Source organism: Protopterus annectens, chromosome 7.part0 (genome assembly GCF_019279795.1).
Source record: "Protopterus annectens isolate FY-2018-M chromosome 7.part0, PAN1.0, whole genome shotgun sequence".
NCBI classification, from domain to species: Eukaryota; Metazoa; Chordata; order Ceratodontiformes; family Protopteridae; genus Protopterus; species Protopterus annectens.
In genome coordinates, this window is record NC_056739.1 from 301,563,240 (window position 1) to 301,584,432 (window position 21,193).

General features: G+C 42.7%; 1 protein-coding gene across 5 annotated transcripts in view; it reads left to right on the top strand.

The window, feature by feature from the left end:
- Positions 1–21,193, top strand: part of CDK18 (cyclin dependent kinase 18) — a 1,544,265-nt gene that overhangs the window by 1,168,714 nt on the left and 354,358 nt on the right. For all 5 annotated transcript variants that reach the window (XM_044076818.1, XM_044076817.1, XM_044076819.1 and 2 more), the window contains one exon: positions 14,289–14,383. In XM_044076818.1, the coding sequence (XP_043932753.1) occupies positions 14,289–14,383 (95 nt within the window). The remainder of the gene's footprint in view (positions 1–14,288; positions 14,384–21,193) is intronic.

The window sequence follows — 21,193 nt, forward strand, 5'->3', positions numbered from 1 at the left end:
TGAGCCCTGTGGTACACCACTTGTGACAGGCTTTGAGTCTGACATGGCGCCAGCAACTCTGACCCTGTGGGTTCTGTCACTCAGCCAGTTTGCAACCCATCTTGTGATGTATGGGTTAACATTTAAGCTGATGAGTTTTTCAATGATACCCGAGTGGGGTATTGTATCAAAGGCCTTCGCCAGATCGAGGTAGGCTGTATGGACTGCCTTTCCCTCATCAATGGCTTTGGTGACTGTTTGAAAAAGTCAACCAAGTTTAGAAGGCATGATCTGCCTTTGACAAAGCCAAACTGGGATGGATCCAAAGTCTGCAAATTCCCTATGTCTTTATTTATGAGGTCCATTATGATCCTCTCCATGGCTTTGCAGATAAGGCTTGTCAAGCTAATGGGCGGTAATTTCCAGGGTCGGTGGAGGCACCGCCTTTGTGAAGTGGGACCACAGTTGCAGTGCGCCACTCCTGGAGTGCGTATCCAGAGGTAAGACTATGATTAAACAGCTGTCCTAGCTGTGGGTTTAATTCCTCGTTGAGTTCGTGGAGCACACAGCTGGGGACACCATCAGGTCCCATGGATGCTGTGTTTTTGCTTTGGAGAGAGCAGTTCTCACTTGGGCGTTGGAGATGTTTGGGGGCTGCAATCGCTTGGTATAGATATCTCTCCTTTGGGAGAAGTTTGCACTGAACCTGTCAGCCAGTATGTTGGCAATGTCTGTAGGATCAGTAATCTTCACATCATTTTGAACTAGTTCTGAGCATATCTGGGAGTTTCCTCCCAGGTTTCTAACATAGCTAAAGAAGGCCTTATGATTGTCTTTTGAGTCTTTAGCTATTTTTCTCTCAAAATTTGCTTTGGATGATTTTATGAGAGCTCTTAGTTTTTTACTTATAGTGATCAAGGGTGTCTTACCTTTTAAGGATTTTGCTCTATCTTGTAGTAGCTTCCTCCTTTTGTTGTAGAGTTTGTTTATGGCTGGGGTCCACCAGAGTGGACGCTTGCCTTTGGTACAAAGAGTCTTTGTTTTGCTTGGGATTGCCTTATCCATGCAGTCCTGCAGGTGCTGGTAGAAGGCATTTGTAAGTGATTCAGCGGCTTGAGTACTGTTTTCCGTCGGCTCGGGGGCCTTAAAGGAGACCACACTAGTCTTTAGAAGTGTGAAGTCGGCTTTCGAGAAGTTCTTTATTGTGGTCTTTTTTATTTCAGGTGGGGGTGGGATGAGGACCTCCAGCGAGATTAGTTTGTGATCTGATCTCACCAGTGAGGGGTATACTTCCGGTGTTGAACATTGTGCTCCCATGTTCGTGATGATGAGATCAAGTATGTTTTCTCCTCTTGTGGGGATGGTGACTAGTTGTTCCATGGCATTTGAGTTTATGAATTCCAGGAACTTTTGGGCTAGGGTGTTTGGGCTTGAGTAGTGTTCCCAGTCTATATTAGGGTAATTGAAGTCACCTAGTATGATGGTGTTTGGTGATACATTTATCCCCTCTAGTGTTTTCAGGAAGGCCATGTGAGGTTCCTGAGTTTGTGAGGGTGGCCTGTAACATGCTACAATTTGCAGAGCAGTCTTGCCTATGGTTAATTGCACCTGGATGGTCTCCGATGCATCGTGCGTTGCCACCAGTCTTGAGGTGTGGGTGTCTTTGATGAATATGGATACCCCCCCTCCTTTCTTGGTATTGTCCGGATTTTGGGGCCGGAACGCATGATAAGAGGTAAAACCTGATAGTGCTGGGGTGCTCTCAGGAGCCTTGAACCAGGTTTCTGTCACTGCACAGTGCTTTTCTCTTTCTCTCAACACTTCATAATGCTATGGAGGGACAGAAACGTAATTGCCTTTGAAAGTGTCAAAGCCTCATGCTTCTGGCCATAATCATCCATGTTTGTGTTACACATCACAGTCAAGACTGAACTGCTGTATATCTGGTGCTTCCATCATCCTGCATGTTATCTGATAGTGTTTCACTTACCTTATTTTTTCATTTCTTCACAGTAACTGTCAAGTCTAAACAAAAACATGTTAAGAAGGGTCATTCACAAAGTTTGAGTCAGTTGAGTGGCAGTGGGCAAATGTTCAGCAAAAGATTTTGAGCTAAGTGTGCACCCCTTCAACTCAATAAATTTTTCATTTGTACAGGGAAAAAGTTTCCAAGCAGAACTTGAGCATTTTATGCATAGTTCATTCTGAATAAATAGCAAATTTACTTAGAAATAAAGAAAAATAAATAATTGACATTTTACTATGTAATAAGCAATTACAATGAAATATGATTCCAGTATGCTTAGAAGTTACATGTATTTTTGTTGTTTTGGTGTTAACAGTATATGAGGTGTCCTGTGCTGTGTTTGAAAGATTAAAGAAGACTCTGTCATTCAATAAAATATGGGTTTGTCTTGCAGCTGACGTATAACGTGGGATTTGTTAATCTAATTGTGTTACCCAGTCAGAGTTGTACCATTCTTGCTTTACGGTTCGTGATCTTGGGAAAACACCATACAGCACTTTAAAATAATTGTGGGGGAAGCAACATGTAATGTTTTGCTCTTTGCAGTAGGCTAAGGTTTGTACTTCCACTGTGTAAGAGTGCTCTGTTTCTATACTAAAGACAGATTGTGTATTAGTCAATGGTAGAAATTTTGCCTTTACTTTCTCATGAAAAGTTACAACCCTTTATTTATATTTTTGATGTGTATTTCAGTAATATTCATCAAGCAGTACTTTGATATTGCCATCATCCAGTGGCAGATAATATAGATCTCTTTGTTGACTTGCATTCTGTCTTGCTACAGCTACTGTCCTACTTGAATAGTGTGTTGTCCTTGTACAGTTAATCAGGTCACCACAATTTTGCAAACTGAGATGCATTTTGTTGCAAAGAATTTATATTTGACTTTAGTGCAAATGTGAATGGAAAAGAATTTCTTTAAAGGTATGAGATCAGAGATATTCAGTATGTTGTCAGGAGATTACATCTAAATGGTTATAACAGGGAGCAGTCAAAATCCGTGCCTTATTTGGGCAGTAGTATTCTTTTTCTGTAATCTTATTTTGCTAAATCAATTTTTAAACGAAAACCATCTGTTCTAATTTATAGCAGGTTACATTACTGCTAATCATAAAAGGTTAATGTTTCTCACTACACTTTCACACTGTGAATTTGGGTTTCCATATACATCTACATCTCTTCCATGTCCATCACAAAATAACACTTTATCAACATTTAATATGAGTGATGAGATTAAATACAATTTTAATAAATTCACACAAAAGGAAAGCAAGCATGTGAACCAAGTAACACTCCCCCTCCCCCACTGCTAGTTGTTATACACCTTACTTGGACATAATCCAGCACACCTCATGAATGTATAACAGAACAAAGGAATCACCTTTGTTTTACCATAATTAAATATTCTACATTATTACCCTAGTCTAGGAAATTATAGAATTAATTTGCAGTCTAGAATACAAGAAAGACACTCTAGTCATAGGTGACTCTATAGTCAGGCACACTGATGTTCCACTCACCAGACTAAGCAAGGAGAAAGTTACTGTCAGCTGCCTGTCGGGTGCCAGGATCCGCCACATAATGCATGCACTCAGGTCACTCCACAACAAGTAAAAATATGACTCTGTCATTGTCCATGTTGGTGTGAATGACCTGAGATGTACCTCCCTGGACTAATGAAAAGAGACATGAAGCAGCTGTCTGATCTTGTAGCCCAGGCAGGTATGACCCTAGCCCTGAGTAGCATTCTGCCATCACCCAGAATGATACCACAGTACAAGGACAAAATGATTGACTTCAACAATTGGCTAAGCTACTGGTGTCATTCTAAGGGGATCCGGTATCTGTCTGCCTGGGATGACATGATCAACAGACCATGATGCTTTGCCAGAGATGGCCTGCACCTGTCACCCTAGGGATTCTGGATACTGGCTAAGGCTCTTGCCACCCCTATAGTGCCTTTTTTAGGCAAGGTTCAAATGACAAACTCACCACCGTAACAGGTACAAGCAAACAAAATCTGAGGGTAATGCTACTCAGTGCTAGAAGTCTAAACCTCAAAATGCACTCACTCGAGGCACTCCTTAAAATGGAGAACATCAACATCTGTGCAGTGACAGAGACCTGGATCAAGGCTCCAGAGAGGACCTCTGCATTACCATGCTATAATTCATACCACACCTTTTGGGCACCTAACCTGGACCGAAACACTAAAGGTGGAGGCGTGTCCATATTCATTAAGGATATCCACACCTCCAGGCTAGTTGCTCAGCATAATGCATCCGAGATTATCCAAGTGCAACTAACTCTGGGCAAGACTGCAATCCAAATTGTAGCTTGCTATAGATCCCCCACCATGCCCCAGGATTCCCTCTACTCATTTCTTGATACCCTGGAAAATATTAGGGAACAACCTAATAATGGGTGATTTCAACTACCCCACCATTAACTGGGAAAACTACTCATGTACCAACTCTTTTGCTCAACGTTTTCTGGAATTCATAAATTCCAACGCCTTGGATCAACTTATCCACATCCCCACCAGGGGCAGCAATTTCCTTGACCTGGTCATTACCAACATGGGCAACCAGTGTTCCACACCAGTCTCCTCGGTCAGATCTGACCACAAGCTAATCACCCTAGACATCCACATCCCGCCCCCACCACCCATTAGGGAAACCACCGTAAAAAATTTCTCCAAAGCCACACTTCTTAAGACAGAAGTGGCAAACTTCACGACACCCATGCAGACAGATAATAGAGATACGACTGTGGAATCCTACACAAATGCACTTTATAAGCATTTACACAGATGCATGGATCATGTAGTCCCAAACAGAACCAAGATGCTATCCTCCAAAAAAAGGAAGCCAATCTGGTGGTCCGCTGCCACAAACAAACTTTACAACATAAAAAAGAAACTGTTGCAAAAAAGAGGAAAATCCCATGATTGGAGGAACTTCCTGGTCAGCCTCAGTAAAAAGCTGAGATCCCTCATAAAATCCTCCAAAGCTTGTTACAAAAACAAAATTGCCACTGATTCTAAAGACAACCACAAAGCATTCTATAGATATGTCAAGAATCTCAATGGCAACACTCAGATCTGCTCTGAGTTACAGCACAATGGCATTAAATATACAGAATCAACTGATATTGTCAACATCCTGGCAGATAGGTTTAGTGCTAACTTTATCCCCCTCTCACCCCCTAAAGGGCCCATCTCTACATCAGGAGAATGCAAAGTTCCTGTAATCACGGCTGCACAGGTAAAAACAAAACACTCTCCAAAGCCAAGAAGACAGCATCCATGGGACCTGACATCATCCCAGGCTGCGTTCTGGACAAACTACAGAATGAACTGGTACCCCACCTAAGTACCATGTTCAATCATAGCCTCACCTCAGGCTTTGTGCCCCCTGAATGGTGCACAGTGATGGTTATCCCATTCCACAAAGGGGGAGCCACCATGGACCTTGGGAGCTACCGCTCCATTAGCCGGACGAGCCTGGTCTGCAAGGCTATGAAACATGTCATCATGGAACTTATAAACAATGACACTGGTAATCTAAAACTCTGGATCCCACCCAGTTCAGGTTTGTAAAAGGCAGATCATGTCTACTAAACCTGATAGACTTCTTTGAAGCAGTCACCAAAGCCATAGATGAGAGTAAGGTGGTTCACACAGCCCATCTAGATCTCACCAAGGCTTTTGACACCATCCCCCACTCCGGAATTATAGATAAACTCACTAAACTAGGTATAAATCCCTATGTCACGAGATTGGTTGCCAACTAGCTCACTGACAGAACCCACACTGTGAAAGTAGCAAACTCCAAATCCGACTTCAGACCAGTGACAAGTGGAGTACCACAGGGTTCAGTCCTGGGTCTTGTCTTGTTTGGTATCTACTTCTCAGCAGTACAGGCTAACACAGAAGGTCTTTGGCTAATGAAGTTCGCAGATGACTGCAAACTAGGAGCCAAAATCGAAACTCCTAAAAATGTGGAGATCCTACAAAAGGGCCTCACTGAGACAGATACCTCGTGTCAAAGCTATGGCCTCAAGCTCAACACCAAAAAGTGCATTGTCATCCCTTTTGGTAAAAACTCTGTACCCATGAACTACCATATATGCGGTAGTCTACTTAACACCAAAAGTCTGATAAGAGACCTTGGGACACAGGTGGAGAGTAGTCTCTCCTTTAATAATCACATTGCCACAATAGTCAGGAAATCCTTCTATGTGGCACACCTTATCACAAAAGGTTTCTCATCCAGGAAAAAAGAGGTCATTGTTCCCCTCTACTTGTCACTCATTAGCCCCATTATAGAGTACAACGCCCCTTTTGGTATGTACCTCACAAGACATCTACAGCAACTAGAAAGGCCGCAGAAATACCTCACAAAGAGGATTACCAGCCTCAAACAGATGCCCTAAGCAGACCATCTCAAAAAACTCTAGCTTTACTTCATCGCATATCGCCTACTCAGAGGCGATCTTTGCCTAACATACAAAGCTATGTCAAACCCAGAGCTGTTGGACACGCTCCACTTAAGGAAATCCCACTCCGTCCAAGTTACACGCTCTAGGGACCTAAACCTTGTCACCACAATAAACAGAACATGCTGGAGGGATCGATTTCTGCCCCAGAGACTTCCCATACTCTGGAACAAACTTGCCTCTCTATATCAAACAAAGCTCCTCATTAGTACTCTTCAAGAAAAATCTTGATGATTGGATGGGAGATAGGAAATTCACCCCGGGGATCACTTCTGTGTTTCTGCTCAACAGGGGCACAGTAAAATAATTTTCTTGGGTGGCAAAACCCAGGGTACTTTTTTGGCTAGGCTTATATAGGCCTTAGGGCCAATAGCCTAGTACCTACCTATGAAACTACATATTTATGCAGCACTAGAAGATGCTTGATCTAGTGGGTTCTGATTTCATATTTTATTCTCCCAACTTTGACAGGGTAAGCATATGTTCAATTTCTAAGCATGTTCTATTTTTTTGCATTAGTACATTTGGTAGGAAAGAGGATTCCAGTTACAAGTAATATGTTTCCTATCATCAGTTAGCTGGCAAAAACCTATTAAAACCATGGTGCAGTCCCAATATTTTTGCATATGCATTTCCACTTGAGTATATAAACTGCATTTATAAAACATGATATTGCTCTGAGCTTCTACTTTTAAATATCAGTCCCTAAGCAACAAGTAGTCACTTTGTGAATCCTATTGCAGTAGTCAGAAACAAAAGATCCACATCATCAAACCATTACGGGGGCTTCTAATTCATCCTTTCTTCTTAGCTTGATTGTTACAAGCAAGCCATCAGTTTGAAGTGCCGGACTATGCCCTTTAGACCTTTGCTTAAAAAGCTAATATAAAAATGCAGAGAGAACCTGATTGGTCCCACCAATGTACAAGGGACACCTGTGGCATCTAATCAACTAACTGACAGCCTACCTGAAACATTTCGACTTGTTAAGCTGACGGACTCCAGTACATGCATACGTTCATACCCTTACTTTCAAAAAAAAAGATAGGAGGGGAGGATGGGGGAAGGATGAAGGAAAAAAGAAGGGAATGAAGGGATGCTAGATAGTCAGAGAATGTCCCTGAAATACAGTCTCATGAGGTCATAACATTTTAGCAAAGAGGCCACAAAATGCCCGCTTACCTTCTTCATCAAGTCAGAGTTGCTGAACTTCCACCATAGTCATGAAGAGGAAACATCATCATCTGTCGGTGAGTCAGTGAACTGCAGTAGGTCCCCTCTGATAACTGTTTTTTTTTTTCAGGAAAGGATGCTCATCCAAGATAGATAAAGCTGAGAAAGTGTGTGTGTGTGTGTGTGTGTGTGTGTGTGTGTGTGTGTGTGTGTGTGTGTGTGTGTGTGTGTGTGTGTGTGTGTGTGTGTACTAGACTGAACATTTTTCTGTCTCTGCAGAGTCTTGTATAATACAATTCTTCATCATGGCGTATTAGCTCTTTGGATAAATGCTGGTAAGTTAGCTGTTAAATTCTAACCAGATCATAGTAATTTAATATACGAGTCCTGCTGCCCTCTATTTTGAGTCACCATTTTGTTTCCATCTTGATTACTCTGGGATGCTATAGCAAACACCATTTGTTTGGGGTAACAAAATGCAATCTACAGTAGAGCAGTTCACCATTTTATATCTTATCTGAACAGATGATTTGAGCCTCTGTGAACAAATATCCAACCCTGCACATGCCAGAAGTCCTGTTTTATTGTAACCTTAGCATGTATTTTGAAGTACTTAGATTGAGTTTGTGTGTTATTACACAGGGCATTGTATGTTACGGCACTGTAAGATATGGGTTAGGTAAACTATTACGATTCAAGGGGAGGTGTGATGTAGTATTGTGTGACAAGGTGCAGTGTCGTATATACGATGTTCATTGTGTTACCCTGCTGCAGTCATCACACTTGGGTTATCCTGTCGTCAGGCGGTCCCACAGTTGGCCTGAATTCCAAAGTCTTGGTCCGGCATCGGTTGCTGTCGCTTCTTCCCTGACGTCAGTGCGCCAGGGGTATATAAGAGGCATCCAACGCCATTTTCTTCAGTCTTTCTTGCTGCGCGGTGCCCAAAGTAGAAGCAGTTCGCAAGTGCTGGTCGGCCGACACCTGAGATTTTCGAATCGAGTTTCAGTCCGAAGTCTTCAAAGCTAAGTACCCTGTTGGGGAACCTTTTCTTGCCTCAGTCCGATGTCAGAAAAAGTTAACAATTGCATTTCTTGTGGGAAGCAAATACCTCATAAGGACTTTCATTCTTTTTGTATACCTTGCCTAGGCCCAGACCATGATGTCACTGGTTGTCGATTTTGTGCTAGGTTCAATAAGCAAACTATAAAGCGACGCTTTGATTTCGCACAACACTACTTCGGTAGGAAATTTAATTACACTATGCCGTCAGAGCAACCGACTACCGGCGTGCATAAAAAACACACAGATAAAGACAGGCAGCCTAGATCCAAGCCAGACTCTGAGGCCTCGGCTGGGCCGGTCGTCGGTTTTCAGTGAGGTGCCTACGCAGCCCCTGGGTACCGCTGAATTGGATCCTCAGACCGCTTCGGATTCTCCAGCAGAGAGTTCTAGGCTGACACAGCCATTTTCTTTAGGCCCTACCGACGGCATTGCAGAAGGAGAAGCCGGTGCTGTAGAAACACCTTCGGTTTCTGAAGGTGTCTTCAGACCGACTACTCTCACCATAAAATCTTATGCTAAGCTTAAGACTCCTCTAAAACCAAAAAAGACTACACTTCAGTCTCCAGTTCAAGGCCCCATGCCTAAGAAACAGATGCTTATAATGGCTGAAGATTTGATTTCTTTAATCAGGGGTTCCCAACCCCCCCCCCCCGATAAAAGGCCTAGACAAGAGGAGGATTATGCCTCCTCTGATAAAGTGTCTGTTTCCTCAGGCTCCTCTGAGGAACAGGATCACTCCTTTCCCCCTTATGAAGATTCTGATGCTGAAGACTCCATTCCCTCAGCTTCTCCCCCTGAAAGACTATTCCTTTGGGGAAACCTTACATACGATGAGGGAACATTTCCACTGGGAAGGTCAGGACTACTCCGACTCAAAGAAAAGGCTCCGAGAGTTTCTTTTACTCCCCCAGGACAGACCACTTGCTATCCCCCCAGTTTTAGACATTGTGGATGATGTTTTCTTAGAATCTAGTCTAAATCCAGATTCTCTGCCTCCTGCTCCAGCCAAACCAGATAGATACTATAGAGTGCTTGACTCACACAAATTCCTATACAAATGCCCTGTTGCTGATCCAGAGACAATCTCCCAGGGTCCCAAAGGGGCTAAGGCTTCTATGGCTAAAAATCCTGTACCCTCTGAAAGGGACTCCAGAGCACTAGATAGTTGGGGGAAGAAGGTTTACACTTCAGCTACTCTAGCTATGAGAGCACTAAATTGTCAGTTTCACATGCTTAAATACCAGTAATTCCTAATGTCTCAAATAAAACAAAAGATGGGCATGCACCCTCAACAGTTTGAATTCAAGGAAATGCAGGATCTGTTGCATGCAGCTGAACAGGTGGGCAAACATACTTTACAATGTGGTTTTGATGCCTTGGAAGCTTCCTCTAAAGCAGCTGTTATTGGGTCTGTTATACATAGGCATGCTTGGTTAAAGGAACAATCTCTGCCTGATCATGTTAAAGCAAAGTTACTAGATGCACCCTTACAGCAGGATGTCTTATTTGGGGTTAAAGCAGAGGAGGTTTTAAAGAAAATGGAGGATAAGGCAAAATCTCTGCAGACGGTCAAATATTTCTTACAGGTACAGCCCCCATGCTTCAGCAGAAATTGGCCAACAAAAAATTGGTCCTTTCCAGCTTCTGACAGACCACAGAGGGGTAAATACATGCACCCAAGGGGCAGAGGACAAGCACAAATCCCTTACAAACCTCGCCAATGGGGCACTGCAACACAGAAGGGAGGAGAAGACAGGTTCCAAACTACTAGAAGCCAAACACAATGACTTAAACCTCAAACTGCCAAGCAAAACTCTCTTGGCAGCTCCCTTGGGAGGAAAATTAGCACTTTTTGCAGACAACTGGCACATCGTCACGAAGGACAAATGGGTCCTAGACATCATCTCACAAGGATACAGATTCCATTTCCACACCTTGCCAAGGATAAAAGGAATGCCAAACCTGCCACAAAATCAATGGGCAGAGGCACAAAAACAAATTACAGCTCTCATGGACATGAGAGCCATTCAGCTGGTACCTACACAGGAGCAAGGCCAAGGATTTTACTCCAGGCTCTTTCTAGTCCCCAGAAAGGACAATGCTTGGATACCAATTCTGGACCTTTCAGTTCTAAACACCTTCTTGCAAGTACCCAAATTCAAGATGCTAACACTACAGCAGCATCTTCCCATGTTGGGCACGAAAGTTTGGCTAGTAATGTTGGACTTCAAGGAGGCATACCTGCATGTCCCTATCAGACAAAATTGCAGAAGATACATCCGTTTCATTGCAGGTTCAACCCATTACCAATTCTCTGCACTGCCCTTTGGCTTATCTACTGTGCCCAGGGTCTTCACAAAATGCCTGGCACCAGTAATTGCATACTGCAGACAAAGAGGAATTCAAATATACCCATACCTGGACAACTGCCTCATCCAAGCAGAAAGCAAGGACATTCTCTTACAACACCTGGCTTTTGTAAAACATCTTCTAAGTTGCCTAGGGTACACAGTAAATGAAAAGAAATCAAAACTAGTGCCCTCACAAAATATGACATTCCTGGGTGCCAGCTTGAATACAACGGCCCAGATGGCTTATCTGACGCCAGACAAACAACTACAATTAACTCAATATTTCAGAACAATGGCAACAAAGACCCAACTCCCTGCAAGAAATATTCTGCAGGCCTTGGGCTTCATGGCATCTTGCATACTACTAATACCATTTGCAAAACTGCATATGAGGAAATTACAATGGTACCTAAAAAGCGTATGGACTCAACACAGCCGCAGCTTGAAAACAATGATATCTTTCATTCCCTGCCTTCAACAGGAGTTTCTATGGTGGTCACAGGCATATCATCTCAACAAGGGTCAGCCTTTCACCTTACCCCCAGCCAGGCAAACTATGACAACAGATACATCGGACTAATCCTGGGGGGCACACATGGCAGGACGGTGCGTTCAAGGCATATGGACTGCAGATCAAAGGAATCTGCACATCAATCAAAAAGAAATGCTAGCTGTACAAAATGCTCTGACAGTCTTCAAGGACCTCTTACATCCAGGACAGCTTATCATAAGGACAGACACCACCACAGTAATGTGGTACATAAACAAACAAGGGGGTACACACTCCTACCCTCTATGCAGGCAAGCAATGACCTTGTGGAACACAGCACTGGCTTACCAAGTTCAATTACAAGCTCAATTCCTGCCAGGAAAAAAGAACACATTGGCAGACAACATAAGCAGAAACATCATGGATCCCCACGAGTGGAAACTGGATCCACAAGTATTTGCAATGATAATTCAAAAATGGGGGCTCCCAGACATAGACCTGTTTGCCAGCCCCTAAAACTATCAGCTAACAAAATTTTGCACAAGGACTTTTCACCATCAAGCTTGGAAAGTGGACGCACTCTCATTCAGTTGGAAAATGCTGACAGTATATGCCTTCCCTCCATTACCCCTTCTCACAAAAGTGCTGCTGAAAGTCAGGATGGAGAGACCCCGAATGATACTCATTGCCCCAGACTGGCCACGCCAGCACTGGTACCCACTATTAAAGAATATGGCCCAGGGCCCACCATGGATTTTACCACAAATTACTCATCTGCTCACACAGCAAGACAGTCAGATTCTACACAGCCAGCTCAAAACCTTAAACTTGGCTGCATGGCAAATCACCTAAGCAACCAGCCAGCTCCTCTTTCACAAGCTGTTATGGATGTTATTCTGGAGGCCAGGAGGCCCAGCACCAGGAAAGCCTACTCAGACAAATGGAAAAGGTTTTGCACCTGGAACCAAGCAAAAGGCCAAAATACCCTTCAGCCGGACATACCTCAGATTCTGCAATATTTAACTGAGATGTTACACAAAGGGCTTTCTTTTTCATCTATTAAAATCCACGCCTCGGCTCTTTCAGCTCACTACAACACGGATCCTCCCTTATTTTCACATACACTCCTAAGGTAGTTTCTCAGAGGGGCCAAAAACATTAGGCCTCCCAGGAGAGCACCGATACCTACTTGGGACCTCAATTTTGTTCTGAAAAAACTTACGCTACCTCCTTTTGAGCCAGCTTTCTCAGCTGACTTGAAGTTTATATCATGGAAGACTGCCCTGCTGCTAGCAATTACTTCGGCGAGAAGAGTCTCAGAACTTCAGGCACTAATGGCAGTAGAGCCTTTCCTCATTTTTCATCAAGACAGAGTTTCTCTACGAACTAACCCCTCCTTTATGCTTAAGGTGGTATCCAGTGTGGCTCTAAATCAAACCATCCATTTACCCACCTTCTTTCCAAATCCACAGAACAAAGGAGAAAGACTCCTGCATTCCTTGGACATTCACAGGCAGCTACGTTACTACTTGGATAAAACTAAGGTTTTCAGAAAATCTGACCAGCTTTTTGTATCCTATGCTACAGCATCACAAGGAAAGGCGATCTCAAAACAGACCATTTCCAAATGGATAGGACATTGCATACGTTTTTGCTACACCCACCATGGAAAACCAGTTCCTACTAGCATAAGGCCCCACTCTACCAGGGCAGCAGCTACATCTACAGCCTTCCTCAGGGGGGTGCCAACCAAGGATATTCTGGAAGCTGCAACTTGGAGTTCAGTACACACCTTCACCAAACACCATCACTTACCACTTTACTCTAAGATTAGAGCTGGCTTCGCCACTGAAGTTTTGCAGGGCCTTCTAGCCTCCTCTAACCCTGTTTGACTCCACCTCTCATCCTTAGCTTTGGGATTCTACCCAAGTGTGATGACTGCAGCAGGGTAACACAATGAACATAGTGCAGTTTTGTACCTACCATAAATGTAGATGTTCGAGTGTATACCCTGCTGCAGTCCAGGTTACCCAACCTCCATCCCCTCTGACCTAACTAAAACCTTTCAATACCTTAAAATCTGTTACAACCTTTGTGGTGTATTTGCTTATAGCTGGAGGGATATTTTGTTTGTGCTAAACTTTTTATTATTGGTACTATCTACTGACCACCTTTTGGGGGGGCACCTGACATCTGGGGCAAGAAAAACTGAAGAAAATTGCATCTGATGCCTCTTACATACCCCTGGTGCACTGATGTCAGGGAAGAAGCGACAGCAACCGACGCCGGATCAAGACTTTGGAATTCAGGCCGACTGTGGGACCGCCTGATGACAGGATAACCCAAGTGTGATGACTGCAGCAGGGTATACACTCGAACATCTACATTTATGGTAGGTACAAAACTGTACTTTATGGTGTGGTGTGATATACCATGGTATGTCATGATGTGCAATGTTATGTTGTGATTTGAAGGTTGAAAAAGCCTTTGATAAGTATGGGATAAAGAAAGAATCCGCAACAAAACATGAAAGGCAGCAGCAGTTAAGTTAGAAATATGTGAGTACTGTGGAAAAAAGAATTGTTAACAAAAGAAAAGTCAGCATAATTTATGTAAATTAGCACTGAAAACCCAGTGTCATTACTTTTCTTTAACAAGCAGATTAGTGGGTTAACTATTTTATTATCCCTTTTGTTTCTTTTAATAGTGTCACTACTAAAGAATCTGAAGCATGCCAATATTGTGACCCTCCACGACATTATCCATACTGATCGCTGCCTCACACTGGTCTTTGAGTATCTGGTAAGGTACCAAGCTTAGTAAAACTCAACAACTTATGCTGTGATGTCATAAAAAGAATAATGAACTCATGCAAGAGAGACAGAAAAACGTACATATTCCAGAGCTTAGATCATAGGCTCAAGAAACAGAACACCCTATTATTTCCCGAATTTCTATAATTGTTCAGCCACTTATTTGAACACATTTTTTCTGACAATATGTTTTGAGTTCTTCAGTGCTTATTATTTGAACACATTTTTTGTGAGAATATGTTTTGAGTTCTTCAGTGCTTGGCCTGATGACATCTTGACAAATACTTGTCAGGTTTCTCTGAGGATATGCTTGTCTACACACGAGTACTAGTGATGTATTTGATGCTGATGACCCAAAATCCTTTGTTTGCTTGATACAGTATTCTGTTATTTTGTTTTCCTGTTAAACTTGTCCTACTGTTTGCAGTTGCCTGTGCCATAAGAATTAATTTTCAGTTAACTCTAGGCTTGCTACAGTGCCTTAATGAATCAATAATAGTTTATGGTATAAGCAAACAAATAATGAACAAATGTGTAAACTAATGAAGGAGTGAACAAACAAGTGAGTCATTTAATTTATTAGGTACTTTGCAAGGACCCACACAGGCCACTGTAAATTGCATTATAGCAATTCAGTTAACAGAGGATAAAACAGTTTATAATTCAGAACTAGGAAACTCACAGACATAATTAGATGAAATGCATTGCAGACCATGCATAAAAATGATTACATACACATTGTTCAATAATGTAGCTCATTTAAAATTCCTTTCAAGCAATTCCTCCTTATTAAATTCACCATAACTGGATTAAAACTGAGTTTTGTGTATTTTTTTTTGTCTTGGAAGCAGGTCTCTGAGCTACATTTTTATTTGCCAAAGTCAGGACACTACAATGTAAATTGTGAGTTAATAAAATATTACAGAAGTAACTGATAGTAACAGAAAAGATGCTGACATAAGATGGTTCATTGTCAGTCTAGTCTGAGTTTTGCAGTTATCCCTGGCACAGCTAACCAGCTGTAGTTTTTCTCCATCTTCTCACTGATGTCAGTCAAGAATCTTCGAATCCTTGTGACAAATCTTGCTATATCTTACTTCAGACAATGAAATAAGAAACAGTAGTCAAACAAAAGAATGAAATGCTTAGCTTTTCTTATTAATAACTCTTCATTAAAATAGCCAATACATTTTCTAGCAGAACATTTATAAACTTATAAAATACTTCTGTATGACCATTGTGATGGTATATTTATCCCTCTGTAATTGTGTACCTTCCTGCTTGAGGAAAATTGAAATAGCTAAATACTTGGACTGTAGAGCAGCGCTGTAGAGTAACAACGGTCAAATGTGTGTTATGTGCGCATACATATAACCTGCACATGATTTTCAGGCTCTTAGTTTGCAGATTTCTATAGCTGCATCATAACTGGCCTTTAAAAACAGTGCTGCACTTCTTATTTATGATCTTAATAAAGAGTTCATAATTGGCTCAGGTTATTTGATTTTTTTTGCCTTTTGTCACACACTAATCTATTTGTTGGATTCATTGTATTTATAATGCCCTGACAGTGCATTCAGGGGCCTATACCATCCTATCCAGAATCACTATTTCCTTAGATCTGTCTCTAACCATTCCCTTCCACGCAATATACTCCAGATGTGGACTTAAAGTTCTGAACAATAGATGGATACATGTCATCCACTGTCTGGAAAATATTCCTTGCTCTGCACACCCAAGTATCCTTCTGACCATACAAAAATAAAAACCAAACAGAATCACCCCAGCTAGATGACTGAAAACTTTAATATAAGGAAAAGTAAGTGATTTCACAACCTGTCAGTTTTCAGTCATCTAGCCATGGTGATTCTGTTTGTTTTTTTTATCTTTGTACTTTTGTTTTTGTTCCATTTGACAGAAATGGTTTCAGGATCCAGTTTTATTTACTTTATCCTTCTGACCATCCCTGCCTCACTTTAACACTGAATAGTATGGTGCAGCTTTTTTACAGTTTCTTGTGTTTGTGCTGTTTATGGTCTAACTACCAAGAATGAATGTTTTCCATGAGTTGCTTTACTCCTATGTATGTGGTTTGCATCTACTTTTTATATTGAATCCATGTTGTCATCTGTTTTGCAATACAAAGCCATATATGTCTCTTTGGAGATGTTCTTCGTGTTTCACTGTTGCAGTCATTACATTTGGGTTGTCTGCTTGCAGGTAGCCCCTCAGTTGGCCTGATTAAGAAAGTCCTGGGTCCTGCGTTGGTTGCTGTCCCTTCTTCCATGACATCAGGTAATCAGGGGTATAAAACATGCAGCCGACACCATTACATCAAGTCTTTCTTGCTGTGCGGTGCTCGAAGCAGAAGCAGTTCTCAAGCACTGGTCGGCCGACTCCTGAAATTTTCATTTTCAAGTTTCAGAACCGAAGTCTTCAACTAAAGCTAAGTACCCCATTGGGGAAACTTTTTCTTGCTCCTTACTGATGTCAGTAAAAGTTAATTGCATTACTTGTGGAAAGCAAGTACCTCATAAAGATTTTCATTCGTACTGTATTCCTTGCATAGGCCCTGACCACGATGTACCTTGCTGTCGGTTTTGTGCTTTATTTAATCAATGCACTATCCGTCATCAGTATATTTTCACCTCTAAATATTTTGGTTCTCGGTTTAATTATCCTGAAATGTTGTCGGTTAGCCGTCTGACTACCGGGATTCCAAAAAAACGCATAGATAAAGACAGAGACAGGCCGCCGAGGTCCAAAACTGCCAATGCTTTTCCTAAGCAAGTCGCCAGTTCGCCGGTACTCAGTAGTAGGGTGCTTTCGCAGCCTCTGATACCTGCTACTTCTGATTCGCAGGCTTCTAATGAGACCCATTTGGAGTCCGGTATACCGCGAGATGCTTCAACTATGGAACCCGTGGATGTCTCAAGCTTGGATGGGTCTGGAGCCACTGTGCAGGCACCGGCTTTTGAGGGTGTATTCAGGCCTACGGACTTGCATATTAAACTGATGCCTCCTTCTTCAGTTAGGCCTAAATCTCGAACCATGCCTAAAAAACCAATGCCCAGGCTACATGTTCAGACCTCTATGTCTAAAAAACAAATGATAAGAATGGCTGAAGACCTAATAACTCTAATCCAGGGTAGCCAACCCCCCCCTTTCTAAGAGGCCTAGGACTGAAGTTGTTTATGAATCTTCTGACCAGGATTCTGTTTTTTCTGATTCTTCTGATGATCTAGATTTGCCCTTATCTACCTATGAGGATTCTGATGCAGAGGACTCCATTCCCTCTGCTTCCCCTCCAGAGGATTTTTCTTTTGGTGAAACCTTGCACATTCTAAGGGAGCATTTCCACTGGCTAAGCCAGTATTTTTCTGATTCAAAAAAGAGGCTTAGAGATTTCTTACTCCTACCTCAGCATAGCCCTTTAGCTATTCCACCTGTACTAGACATTGTTGATGATGCTTTTTCGGAATCTAGTTTGGCCCCTGATTCCTTGCCTCCTGCTCCCAGCAAACCTGACAGATACTACAGGGTCCCTGAGTCACACAAGCTCCTTTTTAAAAATCCTACTGTGGATCCAGGGACTGTTTCACAGGGGCCCAAGGGCATTAAGGCTTCTACTGCTAAAAATCCTACACCTTCTGATAGAGACTCTAGGGCGCTGGATAGATGGGGTAAGAAGGTTTATACTTCTGCAACCGTGGCCATTAGGGCTTTAAACTGCCAGTTTCATATGTTAAAGTATCAGCAACATGTTATTGGGTTGCTTAAACAGAAAATTATGTTGATTCCAGACTGTGTGGAAAATAAAGAATTACAGGATTTAATGCATTCTGCTGAACAAGTTGGAAAAATACTTTGCAATGTGGTTTTGATTCTTTAGAGGCCTCTTGCAGGGCTGCTGTTACTGGATCTGTGGGAGGCCTCTACTTCCAAATCTGGGAGTAATCAGACTCCCCCCTGTGGTAAACTGTCTCAATGATTTCCAAGCACTTATCAATTGACTGCCCCTTTGGGGGGAAAGATTGCTCTTCATGCAAAGAACTGGGAACTCATTACCCAGGACAAATGGGTTTTAAATATAGTGTCCCAGGGATACAGATTTCACTTCCACATGTCCAACGCCAAGCAGGTGGCCGGACCTACCCCCAAATCAGTGGGCAGAGGCCCAAAAACAAGTACTTTCTCTCTTAAGCATGGGGGCTATTCAGCTGGTACCCAGAAAAGACAGTTCATGGCATCCTATCCTGGACCTGTCTACTCTAAACACCTTTTTGGAGATTCCAAAATTCAAGATGCTGACTCTTCACTAATTACTTCCTATGCTAGGCAAAGATGCTTGGTTGGCAACATTAGATTTAATAGAAGCATACCTGCACATCCCAATCAGGGAATTTTGCAGAAGATACCTATGCTTCAAAGCAGGCTACACGCACTTTCAGTTCTCTGCACTGGCCTTTGCCTTATCTACTGCACCCAAGGTATACACAAAGTGCCTAGCTCCAGTTATTGCATTTTGCAGGCAAAGAAATATTCAAATATACCCATACCTGGACAATTGTCTAATTCAGGCAGAAAGCCAGGACAAACTTTTGAATCATCTGGCCTTTGTACAAAGGGTTCTAACTTGTCTGGGGTACACCATAAATGAAAAGAAATCACACCTGGTACCCTGTCAACAAATTATATTCCTGGGAGCAAGCTTGAATACAACTTCCCAGATGGCTTATCTCACGCCAGAGAAACAAATTCATTTGACAACCTACTTCAAGCAAGTGGCCACAAACACCCTGCTATCTGCAAGGCAGATACTGCAAGCCTTGTTGTTCATGGCCTCCTGCATTCTTTTAATTCCATATGCAAGACTGCATATGAGGAAACTACAGTGGTATCTAAAAAGCCTATGGTGTCAACATTCTCTGGATCTAGAAGCAATGATTCCTATCATACCTTGCCTATGCCTAGAGTTCCTTTGGTGGGCAGAGGCCTGCCACCAAAACAAGGGATTACCTGTCACACCACCCCCTGTCACCCAAACCCTAACAACAGATGCATCAGACTATGCATGGGGGGGCTCACCTGGCAATGAAGTGCATTCAGGGCAAATGGAACCCAAATCAAATGCACCTGCATATCAATCAAAAAGAAATGTTAGCTGTACAGAATGCTCTGACAGCCTTCAAGGACCAGATTCTTCCAAAACAACTAATGGTAAAGATGGACAACACCACTGTTACGTGGTACATAAACAAGCAGGGGGGGTACACATTCTTACCCCCTCTGCAGACTAGCCATGGCATTGTGGAACACAGCCTTGAGCTCCCAAATGCACCTACAAGCTCAATTCCTGCCAGGAAAATTAAATACACTGGCAGACAGATTAAGCAGAAACCTCATGGACCCACACGAGTAGAAACTGGAGCCAAGGATTTAACATGTTGACAAGCAAATGGGGGAGCCCAGATATAGACCTGTTTGCCTCTCCCGAGAACTACCAATTGGACAAATATTGCACAAGGACTCCCCACAAACAAGACTAGAAAGTGGATGCTGTGTCCTTCAGCTGGAAAAACCTATCAGTCTATGCCTTCCCCCCTCTGCCTCTGCTCTTCAAAGTACTACTAAAAATCAAACAGGACAAACCAACCGATGATTTTGATTGCTCCACACTGGCCATGCCAACATTGGTACCCCCTCCTGTGCAGTGTGTCATGGTTACTCACATGGCACCTGCCTCAGACTCCTTCACTGTTGTCTCAGCAGGAGAACCAGATTCTGCACCCTCAGCTTCTAACACTGAACCTTGCAACCTGGCTAATTACATAATCTCTCCTTTACCATCCCTCAGTAAACCTATGATGGATATCATTTTAGAGGCAAGGAGGCCTAGTACTAGAAAATCTTATGCTGAAAAATGGAAAAGATTCTGTGCCTGGAACCAATCTCAAGGGATGAGCACAGCAGCGCCCAGTTACCTCAGATTTTACAATACTTAACTGAAATGCTTCACAAGGGCTGGTCTTTTTCCTCCATTAAAATCCACACCTCAGCCATTTCAGCTCATTATAACACAAAATCTCCCCTCTTCTCTCATCCACTGCTCAAGCAGTTCCTCGAAGGGGCCAAAAATTTGAGACCACACAGGAGAGCTCCAACCCCAGCCTGGGACCTTAACTTTGTTTTGGAGAAACTCATGGTACCTCCTTTCAAGCCAGCTGCAACTGCAGACTTAAAATTTCTTTCTTGGAAAACAGCTTTTCTTTTAGCAATCACTTCAGCTAGAAGGGTATCTGAATTCAGGCCCTTATGACATTGGAGCCTTTCATCATCTTTCATGCGGACAGGGTGTCCCTCAGAACCAATCCATCCTTCATGCCCAAGGTGGTATCCAGTGTGGCTCTTAATCAGTCCATTCATTTGCCAATCTTCTTTCCCAATCCACAGAACAAAGGGGAATGGATACTGCATCCCTTAGATGTGCACAGACAACTTAGATTCTACTTGGACAGGACTAAACCTCATAGGAAATCTGAACAACTGCTGGTGGCATTTGCTGCAGGGGCAGAGGGGAAGGCTATTTCAAAGCAAACCATTTCTAAATGGATAGGCCATTCCATTCATTTGTGCTATAAGCATCGTGGAAAACCTATCCCCCGGGGGATCAGACCTCACTCCACCAGGGCTGCGTCTACCTCTACAGCCTTTCTCAGAGGCATCCCTACCAGGGACTTCCTAGAAGCTGTTACCTGGAGTTCTCTACATACTTTCACCAAGCATTATCATTTGCCAA